This window comes from Clavelina lepadiformis, chromosome 5 (genome assembly GCF_947623445.1).
Source record: "Clavelina lepadiformis chromosome 5, kaClaLepa1.1, whole genome shotgun sequence".
Classification (NCBI taxonomy): Eukaryota; Metazoa; Chordata; class Ascidiacea; order Aplousobranchia; family Clavelinidae; genus Clavelina; species Clavelina lepadiformis.
In genome coordinates this window covers 16,373,081-16,387,106 of record NC_135244.1, presented here as the reverse complement: position 1 = coordinate 16,387,106, position 14,026 = coordinate 16,373,081, and the positions used below count along the sequence as shown (strand labels likewise).

Here is a 14,026-nt window from a genome sequence, read left to right as displayed (position 1 = left end):
AGAAAAAAAGCAAGACACTATCTGCATGTTCTTAATTTTGGGATGTCTTTGGTACAAAATGGTATACCAAAGGTGACAAAATGCCCAAAAGACGCATCCCTACCCTAAAAATAAGACGTAAGGTTGTCTAAAGCAATTAAAGCGGCATCAATCCCAAACTTCGAAATTGAATTTCGAGGCCCTTGGACTTTGAGGCCCTAGGCTTCAGCCTGCGTAGCCTATTGGTAAATCCGGCACTGGCCGTAATGTACTAGCACAAAATTCGTTCATATTTGAATCAGACTGGTACAGATTAGAACAGGGGCGGGCAACTTCTTCGGTCGGCGGGCCTGATATGAGAAAATGAAGTACTTGGCGGGCCGGATTCCTGAATAGATTGGAACGCAGCTTTGTCTTATTAATGTTCATGGTCGAAAATGTTTGCTCATAAATGTATGTAGACCCGAACAGAACAAGTAGATTTATGGCCATCTTTCTCAGGTTGGCAAACTTGGACTTATTCAGTGACGCAATACAGGGATTGCGGCAGAATGTGGCCGCAGGCCACATTATCATGTAAGACCGGAAACTGTCTGCGGGCCGCTCAAAATCCCGTCGCGGGCCGTATGTTGCCCACCCCTGGATTAGAACCTCTTCAAGCAATACATGCTTTAATTCAAATTTGGTTATGTTCCTTCCGTGGCTTTTGACATTATGTCTTATGTGACTTTCCAATCCGTTAATCCGTTTGCGGTTGAAAGAACTGCACAATTTAAAACGTTTAGCTAAGAAAAAGTGGAATGTTCTAGAGTTATAATTGTTTAGGCTACTAGGCTACTGATTTTCTTCACAAATAATTTAATTAATTACCATTCATAAATGAACAATAGCTTTCAAATGCTTTTTGTTGTTGTGGTTGGGTATTTTCTGTTTGCAGGCAGAGTATAGGCTTATATAAATTTAAATTGCGCTTTGCAAGACTTTATACGCTGTTGCTTAATCAAGTATTTCCATTGCCAAATCTGCAGCGGCTACCAGATCCGAGTAATTCCCAAGTGACAAAGTGACAGTTTTATTGGAAAATGGAATTTTAGAATGTTAAATCGATATCGGCACGTGGAATTTTGAGCGTTGACCATTTTCAAATGTAGTCAAGCTTACAGCATGGTACTAGGAAAGAAGCGATTTGATTTTGAAATAGCGAAATTCGTAATATTAAAAAGTTGAACAACTTACTTCTGTAATTTCCTGGAAATAGAAGTATCTCCGTCTTATTTATTTGCTGCTAAGTTTGAAACGAATTTGCTTGAGGCAAAGGTTGACGACCGCACATACGCAATGCTATAAGCCAGGCGAACTGAAGTAGGTCTATAGCAGCATGAGAAGTATTGTTTGTTATCTAGTTAAAAAACGATTGACGTAACTGGGAGTAGTAGTTTTGTGTGGCTTGTTTATGTTTAAGAAAGGGCAGCCCTTGTAAGTTTTCGTTGGTAATTGGTTTTAGTTATTGGTTAGATTTAGGTTTGTATCATAAAACCACGCTAAAAGTGTTACGGACTGTATAAAAGGCCAAATTCGGCTACTACTGCAAACCCAGAAAATGCCTGGTGGTAGCGAAATTGATTAAAGGACAAATACTGTTTACTTCGCGTTTGTATAGAAACGAATTTTGTTCATTCGCCGCCCTAGCCTATTGTCCTAGCTTCATTGTCCCATTTCCTGCATTTCTGTTCGTGGCAACTACCGTTGGTGGTAGCTTATCTCAATGTAGGAAGACGTTGACTTTCGTCCGCAAGCATAAATTGCTGCTCTAGTCTAGAACAAACTGAACACGCGTTTATGAACAGAATGCACATTTTCAGCTTTGAGAATGACGGTCTTGATTGACATGCAAGTGTTAGGTATCTGTACGGCAGGCTTCCTGATGTAAGACTGATTTTTTTAAATAAACTTCTTTCCTAAAGATTAGGTCTTGTTTGGGCAGTTGCGAGAATTTATTAAAAACTAATTTTAACTCCAAGTTTTTTAACTACTAACAGGCAAGTAGTTACATTTTATAAGCAAAGGTGAAGCGAGTGTATGTGTTAGATTCGTGGCAACTCAGCAAAATAGGATGGCAACAATACCATCGAAAGAGGAACCAAATGTTAACACGTCAATTAGGTTGAAGCTGAGAGCGATACTCACGTATTTTATTACGCTTATTGAATTTGCTCTCCATGGGTCATTAGTCGTTACTTACAGCTCAAGAGTAAGTAATATAGGATACAACTCAAACTAAAACGAAATATTGTCTTGTTAACTGCAAACTTTGCGTTTGTAAATTGCCGGATTCTGAAGGTTTCCAGAAAATATATTATGAAACACAAAGTAAAGGGAAGTGTGCCAATGATAGCGTAAGACAGGGGTGTGCAACCTTTTGTACAAGAGGGCCAGATCCCAACAACTGGTTGAAACCGCGGGCCACACCTTTAATTAACATACACGTAGTTAAAAGCACAAAATCAATAACAGTTTCTTTCGTTATTGGTCTTGTGACTTTATTAACTAACTGCTCAGCAATTGACATCTTTGTGAATTGCGTTCTTGCTTTGCACAAGCTAGCCGTTAGGCCCTAATCGTCTGTCTGTGACGCAACAATGCCCTAACGGTTAGGGTATTGTTGCGTCACACACGTTCAGCCAAGGTTTGATTCAGCACTGCAAGGGGATTGGAATTGATTGCACATAGCAGACTAAACTAAATTAAAACTCGTTTCGCGGGCCGCACACCGTTCAAAATTGTCACTTCTCCGCGGGCCGCATATTTTTCCTTTGCGGGCCGCATTTGGCCCGCGGGCCGCGGGTTGCACACCCCTGGCGTAAGACATTCTTCATGGCATAGGAATATGTTTAATTGCTAATTTCTATAACAAAGAAGCAATGTTTGAATAGCGACGCTTGTTTCAACACTCAAATAATATTAACAATGTTGCTAACCGTGGTTTTACAACGAAATCGCAAAATTTTGAGCGGCAAAAGCTATCTTTGTATAAGTATCGTTGAAAGTTTGCTACGTTTCAATTGTTTTTCTGTCTGTATTTATGCAAAGTGGTATTTTCCGTGGTTGTACAGCTGTCGAATAATAATAATTAGCCAGACGCCTACTAGTAAAAGAATGCTTTGAAAGCATCGTTGTTCCTAGCAATCACGTTTGATGAAACTAATGTTCTCAAATCTGAACATATAGATATAGACCAATCTGTGATTGTGATTTGACAAACATGGAAAGAAATCCAGATGCAGCAAATTACAAGCTAACACCATACGACTTCGACAAGGTCGTTTGTGAAAATGATCCTCAGCAAGCAACGCGTGAAAGTGCAAAGGCTTCACATAAAAGGTTTCTGAAAACCTTGGATTTAACTATGGAATCAGCTCGTCTGTAAGAGTTTTCATAATTGTATTTTATAGTATTGTTTCAGCTTCTCATTAGTAATTACCGTATCTAGCAGATAATCTACATTATTATCAGATCTCCTATAATGCTTGTAATAAATAATTATTAATTATTTTAATGACAATCTATAAATAATAAGGAACGGAGTAGATTAGCTAACTGATTTTGTTAAAAATTCATGTGATAAGAAACTTCAACAACATTTTGTTTTCTAACGTTCTAACATTTTCGTCATCATGGTTCTAACCCAGGGATGTCCAACCTTTTGTTATAGTGGGCCGCATTGTCACTTGAAATAATTCAATGGGCCGCAGAACCTATTAAATTTCCAGGAAAAAGAGTACATAAAGAAACAATTAAAGCGCGTGCTTTAATTCTTCCAGTCTTTAAGTTATATATAATCCTGTTGCTCCCATACTATACTATTACTGCGCCCCTAGAAGCTGACTGATACATTTTAATTAGGCTAAGATTCAAAGTTCAGAATACTACTTTTGGAGTGAAAATGACTAGCGGGCCGCACAAAAATCTCAGGTGGGCCGCAGTGTGTCCCGCGGGCCGCAGGTTGGACATCCCTGTTCTAACCTATCTATACGATAAGAAAGAGAATATTATCTATGTTTATACTTCTTATTTGTAATTTGCGTTTTGAATAAATTTATATACTTTATAGACAAACCTTTTCAAACTGGCCAATCGAAACAAGTTTAGTTCTTCCGAAAGACTTGGCACGCACAGGCTTTTATCATCTCGGTATCTTGGATCGTGTCCAGTGTTTTTCCTGTGGTACAATTATAAGCACGTGGGCCTATGGAGACATCGCTGAGAACGTACACAGAGAAAATTCACCAATGTGCAAGTACATTTTGATGATTGATAATTAATTTTGAAATGGTGATGTATTCTCCATTGGTTTGTTTGATATAATTTATTTATGGTTGATAATATAATTTATTCGTTGACAATTAATTAATTTATAAGATGCTGATATCTGCAATACATATATGCTATATTTTTCATTGGTTTTAATATCACATAATTATATGCTAAATACCTTGTCTCATGAGATCTTTCTGTTCGACCATCCAGGATGGTTAGAGGCATTGAAGCTAAAAACAAGCCGATTTCTTCGGTTGCTGATGACGAAAATGAACGTCCTGCAAAGAAGTGCAAATTTGTTGCAAAAGAATCATCTTCTAACCAAGTATATGATCTAACTTTACATGATATAGGTCTTGTAATTAATTCTGTTTATTACTTACGGTATTTCAATTGCGGCAGGTTGAATCAGACCCAGTCGAGGAAAACTTACAGCTGCAATCTGCTTCAACTTCAAACCCGCATTCAGCAAACTTTGAACTTCCATCAACGAGTGTCAACGATGAACGCCAAGATATTCTGATACCTCAAGACGAAACTCCTGCGGATAGGAATGAGCAAGGTATTTGTTTCAATTTAAAAATAAATTGTTCAGCCCTGAAAGTTAAGCTTCATCCAACTTTAGTAATTTAAATTTAAGATAGAAATTGTAAATCTAAACGTTTGTTGCGTTAATGTAAGTATATTGCAGCATACAATAGCTGCAAGAGAATCGTGTTTTTTGTAAAGTTTATTGTGTTATTTTCTATTATAAACTCACATATGGCTCGATATTGTCCACGATGTTTTTAGCACGAAAAGCTGCAGTCAAAATAGCCTAACTTCCTTAAAACTGAAAGAAAACTTTATTGCATCAATAGAGTGATGTTTTATTTACCTGAATTCCTTGTGCAAGGTCTTAGGTAGAAAACAATACCAATTATACAGAAATTCGTTATGTCTTTGCGAAAAACATGGTAACTTCGATTACTGGAATAGCACAACCTGCTCTAATAAGCTGTTTCTCTATATCGGGGGTGGGCAAACTTGTTCAATGAAAGAGTCACTTGCGGGAAAACTACAAACACCAGCGAGCCACAAAATCAATAAAGTCAATACAAATACGGTAAACAATGCATGGATAATGAACTATAATGAATATTACTATTCAGCTAGAAGAGCCACAAAAAACATGTCGGCGAGCCGCAGTTTGCCCACCTTTGCTCTACAATTCTACATAAACGATGAGAGCTGTTTTTACTGTAATAGTGTGTATGTAGAATTGTAGAGCAAAGGTGGGCAAACTGCGGCTCAAATTTGGTCAAATTTCACTGCTTGATTTCGCTTTTAGTTGCGTACTTGCGTGGTCCACAGCACGATCAAGCTTTGACTACAGGGACCGCTCTTCGACTTTACAGAAAAACAGTCCCTTCCTCAAAGTTTCAGCGTTACGGTATATCTCACACTGCTTAACAGTTTTTACGGCAAAGTACTCCACGATGCTTAATTGTTTCAATATTCTAATTAAATGAGTCACCCGTTAACTGCGTATCGTCCTGCTGCTCTATTTTAAGTGGAGGGCCTGCTCTAATTATAAGCGATGAATCTATAAGAAGAAAACCATTGTTTGTTCCGTTTCTGCTAAACCTACTCTATAATAAGCGGTCTACTCTATAAACTGATGCTCTATTAAGTGAGGTTTACTGTGGAATAAAGCCAATTCTACACTATGTACGTCTGAAAGTAAGGCCAAGTATAGCAAATAAAATGGTTTAATCTGTACAAGCCGACTCTTTGGGCAACAAATGTTACAAAGAACGCAGGTTTCAACTTCAAAAATTTGGTGCGTGAGCCCTTAATTAGCACCAACCGTTTTTGTAATGTGTAAACTGCAATTTTCGTGAAAAGCTTTTCCATTTTTATGTTTGTGCCATTGCTTTTTGTTTCGCGGTACGAAAAACTGCGTACAGTTGCACCAGGAAAATCGGATTAAAACAAGACGATCGCGATCTTCAAAAATTATTTTATGGGTATTATTAATATAAACATTGCATGACAAATTTGTTTCGTTGGACGTGTAGCCAATGTTGGGCCCTATTATAGATCAATGAACTATTGGTAAATCTCATTTGGATTTTATTTTATTGAATTTTCGCAGTACACCTGAAGAAGCAAGCTTATGTTTTCAAAACCTCGTGTAGAAAAATATAAATAAAGTTAACCTTCATAGTGCCAAACTATATCCTGTTTTTTATTTTTCTATTGGTAAATGTAAAACTTCTATTAATGTAATACAACAGTCGTATTGTTATGTATACGTAAATGCACATACGTCCGCTGAGTGTGATCAACATAAGATCACCATTACTACATATACTTTTTTACAGCTGGTGGAAGATTTGTACTACGTGACTGCCACGTTGGACATTTGTTTGTTGGAAGCACTGTACATGGTAATTTGTAAGCAAAGTTAAAGTTAACTCTGTGTAAAAATGAAAATTAATGTATGTCGTTTTTTATTCCTTTTATAACGCTTTTATTCTTATAATTACAGTAGACCGTACCGGTATAGACCCACGCACTGCAGTTCCTGACATGGCACAGCAGGGTAAGTATATTTATGTTGCATTATCGTTGGGTATTACATTTGGGAATATGCATAACACAGAGAATATTACTCTGCGTGACTTTTAAAGTTATTTCATCTACTAAACAAATTCACTGTTTTCGAATTTAGATCAAACTTTTGGTTTTAGCTGTTGACAATAAAATTTAATGGCCATTTTTGGTCATTCTCATATTGTATTTTAACATCAAGTTAATATTTCTCCAGTAAGCGCGTTAAATTTTTGTTCAATAATATGAGTAATAATTTTCCCACTAGTTTCAATTTACCTTCGATTAGATACAGATTTACAAAACAAACTAAAGGAACGGGCGAGAGCAGCTGTAAGTGGCGTTGGACCTCTAACAAATCTTCGTCGTTCAATTACACCTGTATCCTTGGAAATTACAACCAACTTAAAGCAGGCCTATGAGGACCCTGATGACATTGGACACGGACATCGTCGAGCAGATTTTCTCACTATCTTGGACCAACCAGAAGGCGACGTTCTCATGCAAGATTTGTTCCAACGAGCAAAGAGCCAAGCTGAAATTGAAGCACCACAGGAGCCAGAAAGCAGAGAAATCTACCTACGTAACCATGGAAACTGCGTTGGTGTCATTGGACAAGCTGGAATCGGCAAAACTACTCTGACCAAAATGTTTACGAAACTGATTTTAGATAACTCGATTCCTTCATGTGATTACATATTTTACATTCCAATTCGTAATGTGAATTTTAATACTTCGCATACAAACGTTCTTGAGTTTCTAGTGACCAGCAGTGGTTGTGAATGGGCACACTCCTTGGAATCAGACAAAATACTTATAAAACTTCTTGAAAATAATCCAAATGTTGTCATCGCAATAGATGGATTGGACGAAGCCCCCATAGTTTGGGCCCAACCTTCTCACAAAGTTTCAATATACAGAAGTGCCAGTGCAGAAGACTTTATCAAAAACCTGTTGAGTGGCGAGATCCTTCAACAAGCAAAGAAACTTGTCACATCACGCCCACGTCAATTTTATGATATGCATGAAGATTACAGGCCAGAGTTTATTGTAAATATCATGGGACTGAAAAAAGAATCACAAAAATCACTTTGCAGAAAACTATGTTCAGGTCAGAATGAGAGTGATAAAGTTTTGGGATATCTTGAAAATCATCCAAGTTTATTCGCCTACTGCTACGTCCCGGTGAATTGTATAATCACTATGTATTGTATTCAGAGGAGTTTTCAAGAATATGTTTCTGCAAGCCTCGACTCGATTACCAGCATTCTTGCATTTGCTTTGGAAAGGTTCTGTCGCACTCCTCACATCAGGGAAACTACTAATGAAAATACTTCACGACAATCCTCCGCTTCCATTGCATCCCAACTTTTTGCTTTCAAAGCACTTTGTCTGCTTGCTTGGAATGGGTTCAAGAATCGAAAGATCATTTTCAAGGAAGATGATTTGAGTGAAGTCAACATTGGCAAGAAAATGTTGAACGCGTTTCTACAAACCGATATTAACATTGAAGATGAAAACGATTTCAGGCTTCGCATTTTTGATGACGACAAACGGAGCTATTTCTCACACTTGATCTGGCACGAAATGTTTGTTGCTGTGAACTTAATGTTTTTTATGCCTCTTGACGAATTTCGCCTTCAAATGCCCAAATTTGATTCGATTCGCTGGGAAAATGTCACTAAATTCATGTATGGAATAAGCAATGCTATTACCATGAGAAGACTACAGAAGATCTTTATTGGTAGGAATGAATCTCCGGTGGATCTTGCACAAAAGCAGACTCTGTTGAATCATTTTGCTGTTCAATGTTTGCCTGCTCTGATGGAAAACGATTCAACGCCTGCTTTGCTTCGAGTTTTTGATTGGGCAAACGAATCCCAGATTGTGGAGCTTAAAGACACTATTACTGAGAATCTGCCCGAAGAAATAAGAATTCGTGGATCACTCCATTCCAGTGACGTGTCAAAACTGAGCTATATTCTCCGCTCCACAAACAAGCACCACATCATCAAAGTTGGTTTTGGCATCAACATGATTCGACTAACTGGAGATAGCTTTCAACGTTTCTTTGAAGAAATGAAAGAAATTTTGAGAAAACCAAACTTAAAGGTAATTGCATTTTTAAAATCGTAAAATTAATTTCATTTCAGGTTGTTTATACTCGAACACTTGTTTTAGCTGACCGTCTTAAAAATCTTTGAGTCCGACCAAGTTGGTGGAGGAATGGGATCATTATGCAGATGTCTAGATGATGTTGAAGAGCTGGTCCTTTTTTCCACGCATGTCTTTCCCTGTCATCTGAGCATTTTGGCTGAAACTCTGCATGATCGTAGGAGACCGGTATATATTTTTTTGTATTTGTTTACATGCTTTGACATGTTATCAGTAACATGTAGCATATATAACGCTATAAACAGTGGTGAAAATAGAATAATTTTCTTACCGGAATGATCCCGGAATTTGTTAAACCCGTCCGGAAATCCCAACCGTAACTGTGACAAAGCAATTCAGAATATATAATGAATACTTTTTCCCACTCTGTATTGTACATCTTGAAAACATGAAAAAATATTATTCGAAAGATTTCCAGCACAAACGTTCATAGTAATTATCCTCTTTCAACTTGTTGATTGAGCTGCTTTTCTTCCTTTGTCAAGCAATGTTTTTATGGCATGGCTCCGGATCCCAGTTTTTCGCTCGGAGGCCCCCTTAAACAGTGATTTTCAACCTTTTTCGTACAGCAACCCTTTTTGAACTACCAAATTCGACCGATGATCCCTTCCATAAATTTCGATTTAATGTTACGTCAAATGTAACAAACAAAGTCTTGGACAAAGAATTATTTATTGATGTTTGGTTTGGTATAACAAGTTCGCTTTTTTGCCATAACATTGTGAAGCATTGGTTACGTTTTTGCTAATATAACTATCTAACTTATTCTAATCTCCAAAGACACGTAAAAATACTCCTGAAGTTAAAACGTTTTCACTGTTAAAGACTTTACTACGCTGATGCTCACCAGTTAGCTAAATATACCAGGTGCAGCAAAATTCAAAACCGTTTCGTCAATTCCCGTTAAAGCAGTTTAGGACAAAACAACTACAATTAATTAATTAATTATCTTTGCTGTCAAATAACTATCACCTAAACGACGTTTTTCTATAGTTAATTGAAGGCAGTTTTGAATTAAAATCATCTTAGTTAAAATCAAAGAAAATTAAACAACCTATCAAAGAAAAATCAACAACTTCACAAAAGTCTCGCGACCCCCAAGTTGGAAAATTATGCTCCAAAACATGTCAAACAAGTCATGGGCTTGTACCAGTCTAAATTTTTGTGTTACTGTAACTTATATCAAAAGTTATTTTAACATGTTTTGGTGAGTGATGCCATGTCATGCAACTGATAATTGCAGACTAAATTTACTAAGCAATTTTTTCAATACTTGCGACATTTTGGCGTTAAGACTCTTACTTGTACGCTGTATACCGGCAATAATTCATTTACAGGAACGACGTTCCGTAACGTTCCGATTTATTTTCACCACTGACTATAACGTTATGCTTAGATAACAAGAAAGGGCATTTGTTATCATTTATGGCCTGATCGTCACCTGGAATAACTTCTCACTTATGATATGTTATGCAGCTGAAACACTTCTTTGTTAAATTTACTGATGATGAAGAAAATAATGGCGCAAGAGCACTGGCATCTTGCGCTCCTTGTATAGAGAGTCTTCATATTCGTTTCTCTGAAATATCTGCCGAAGGTTATGGTTACATATCAGAAGGAATTCGGCAGAAAGATGTCCCTGTAAGGAATGCTTATTACTCTTGGTTTATGGTTTTTGAAGTGAACTTTCAAATTTGCATGAGCGTATAGGCCAAATTAGCTAAAGCTTTGAAAGAAGGCTGGTCAAAATGTTTTCTTTGAGAAACTTTTGTTCTGCCGCGTTTGAACGCTAATGATAGCAGCTTTTCTATATGTTATTGTGGATAAAAGGCTTTTTTCTGTAGCTGGTAGGGATAAAGTGCAAGTCGATTATGGTTATTACATATTAAACTTGCAAGGTATTACTTTCAGATGAAGCAACTTAACTTACGAGGCAACGTCATCGATGATCGAGGCGCATATGCTCTATCCACTTGTTTAACCAATGTAGATTCCCTTAATTTTGAAGGAAATGAGATTACTGGGCCGGGAGCAGAACACATCGCAAGAGCAATCCAATCACGTGAGCTTCCGGTAAGAATGCCGTTCAAAATCAGCTTACAATAACCTATTTGATTCCTTTTTATTCGAGCGTTAAAACGAAGTCATACATGTGTTTAGGTGGAAATGCTTAAACTTGATCGAAACAAAATCGGCGATGTCGGTGGTATAGCGTTGTCAAACTGTCTTCGTAATATCCAACGCTTGCATCTTCGCGCATGTGATTTGTCTTCTGTAGGAGTTGCAACAATTGCAAGATCCATTCAGCAATTGCACAGTCAGGTAGAAAGTGTTTGTTAAAGCTTATGTTTTGTCATTTTATTCATTTTCATGTCATTTTAATACGTCAGAAGATGGAATTACTGGACCTCAGTGCTAATAGACTAAATGAGCAAGACGTCCGTATAATATCTTCTTGTTTGAAAAATGTGAAAAGGCTGATTCTTATCAACTGTTCTATTTCATCTGCCGGAGCTCGAATAATAGCTGATTCCCTTCAATGGTTGAGTTTTCCTGTAAGACGTTTTCAACAGTAAATGGGTGTTTTAAAAGCAAACACACAAACCTTCTAACCCCTGTGATGTTGTTGCACCTACTTTAACCGCAGATCGAGACTCTTAAGCTTGGATTCAATCAAATTGGAGACGAAGGAGTAAAAGTTTTGTCAAATTATCTAAACAATGTTGAGTTACTAGACCTCTCCAAATGTGGAGTGTCAAGTATTGGAGTTAAAGCTATTTGCGATGCAATCGAGCGTCTTCTATATCACCGTGTGAGTTGTATTTATAATTTATAATTGGTGTTTTTCTATGCTCACAAACCATAATAAGTACCTAAATTCTTTTTTACTCTTTTCAAATTTGCAGGTCAGCCTTGTTCTTGACATGAATGAAATTGGCAACAATGGAGCGGAAAAGTTTTCCTCCTCCTTAAAGAAGATAAAAAGTCTAAGCCTGAGAAGATGTGGCATTACAGAAGCTGGAGCAAAAAAGTTATCAGATGGCTTGAATAACTTGCAATGTCCGGTAAAACCACTTAGAAGCATATAAATTAAAACTAAACTGCAGTTTATAAGTTAAATTTACATGATAATGAAAGGTTATTTTTTATCTGTTGTTGTTGTCATCAAATTTGTTTTTTGTTATTTTGTAGTTGGAAGAGCTAAACTTGTGGGAAAATCGTATACTTAACAATGGTGTGATTGAACTAACGAGGTCTTTGAAAAATGTCAATTCTCTTATCATTAAATCATGTGGAATAACTGCAGCAGGAGCCAAAGCATTGAAAACTGCGCTTAATGCTTTGGAAGGACCAGTAAAATTGCCTTTAGTTATTAAATACCTAAACATATTAAAAATAGGAAGCAGATTGCAATGGCAAGTTTTTAACTAGGGTAAAACAGCCCAAAGAACTGATTCACACATTTCTAACCTTTTATTTAGATGGAAGTGTTAAAACTTAACGGAAACAAGATAGGCGATGAAGGAGCTCTTGCTCTTTCAACTTGCCTTACAAAAGTTAATTGTCTTGATATAACTCAGTGCGGCATCAGCGAAGGATTCAGAGCAATGGCCGCCGCCATAAAGAACTTTCCGTTTGATGTAAGTTCATTGACCTTGTCCACAGAGATAAAGTGTTTTGATAACGTTGTTTATTTATCATACTAGGCACGTTTATGATTCTTATTAACAATCTCATTTCAGTTCTTTTTGATTGCCATTGTTTTTGTTTAAAATACACGTGTTTTACGCATGCAGGCCTCTGGTGTAACTGGACTTTATGCACAATAGAAAAACATTTTCAACAAGCATCAGTGTTCCTGTTGTTATACACAAGATCGCATAGCACTGTTTTTGTTGTTATATTTTAATGTGGCTGTAATTATGCGTATATTGTTGTATTATATGAATGGTTTGAACAGTTAGGCTACATATTAAAACGATAACATGTGGAAAACCAGCATAGAATGTTTTAGTAAGAATTTGATTAAAACCCATTAATAGTGTTAAGGGTAGACTTGAAATAATATTCATTGACAAATGAGAAAACTTTTAAACTGAAAATAAACTACATTACTTCAATAGCTTATATTAGGGTAATAAAAACCAGAAAGGTATCCTCTGTCTGGAGCAGACGTCAAGTAAAAAATACAACTCCGCGAAACAGGCAAATATCATCCCAATACACAAGAAGGGTGACCAGAAGAAGTGTTCTAATTATGAAAAAATCTTTCTGCTTAGTCTACATGGTTAGGTGTACGCCAAATGCCTCTTAAAAAGCGATGTGTTGATGTGCCAGTCACAGCTTGAAAACACACAACATACGGCTTTCTTCCTGTCGGATAACGATAGACCATATTATTTTCACTCTCAAATAAAATTTTCTACAAAAGCCTTGGGAATACGCAAAAGATGTCTACACCTGCTCCCTTAACCTCGTAAAAACGTATTCCCTCGAGGTATGTTATGGTGAGTATATTGTATAGGATTTACGGTATTGACGGCAGCTTATACTACTGTACATATAGGAACCATTAAATCACTGAAGAATTGTCCTGGATTTTTTTTCCGGTTTAAACAGTGTTACTGTAAATTAAAACCAATCACTGTGGACGCCGAAACAAATTTGTGTGCCGTCACCTTTCTTTTTTATAGTTAACATGAACTGGACGACAGTTGGAGTCAATATAGAGATATATATACAGAAAAATCTTTCATCTCGCGCCGAGGTGATGGGTTCAGACTGGAGCGCTGACTGCTACTTTACGTACAGCAGCCCTGGCCCAAATCTCCACGCCAATGCTGATAACTGCGCATTTGTTTGGTGACGCATTGTACACGCACCTACCATATTGGCACTATCATAAGTAGTGCCGTGCGTACTAGTACTACTGTCACTACTGCGACCCACATCATTGGAC

At 37.1% G+C, this 14,026-nt stretch overlaps 1 protein-coding gene across 5 annotated transcripts; it reads left to right on the top strand.

Annotated features, from left to right (window-relative positions):
* Positions 1-3,207: 3,207 nt before the first annotated feature.
* Positions 3,208-13,181, top strand: LOC143458592 (NACHT, LRR and PYD domains-containing protein 3-like). Of its 5 annotated transcripts, none has more exons than XM_076955381.1 (17): positions 3,208-3,402; positions 4,091-4,276; positions 4,507-4,621; positions 4,699-4,858; positions 6,663-6,728; positions 6,830-6,883; positions 7,187-9,003; positions 9,073-9,234; positions 10,543-10,707; positions 10,978-11,139; positions 11,227-11,388; positions 11,457-11,621; positions 11,714-11,878; positions 11,973-12,131; positions 12,259-12,420; positions 12,549-12,707; positions 12,864-13,181. In XM_076955381.1, exons 1-17 carry the CDS (start codon positions 3,242-3,244, stop codon positions 12,894-12,896), a joined length of 4,053 nt encoding a protein of 1,350 aa, XP_076811496.1. In that variant the 5' UTR covers positions 3,208-3,241; the 3' UTR covers positions 12,897-13,181. The 5 variants fall into 5 exon arrangements, with proteins under 5 accessions (XP_076811496.1, XP_076811493.1, XP_076811492.1 ...); XM_076955378.1 differs by having other exon boundaries at positions 7,181-9,003; positions 11,460-11,621; XM_076955377.1 differs by having other exon boundaries at positions 7,181-9,003.
* The last annotated feature ends 845 nt before the right edge of the window (positions 13,182-14,026 follow it).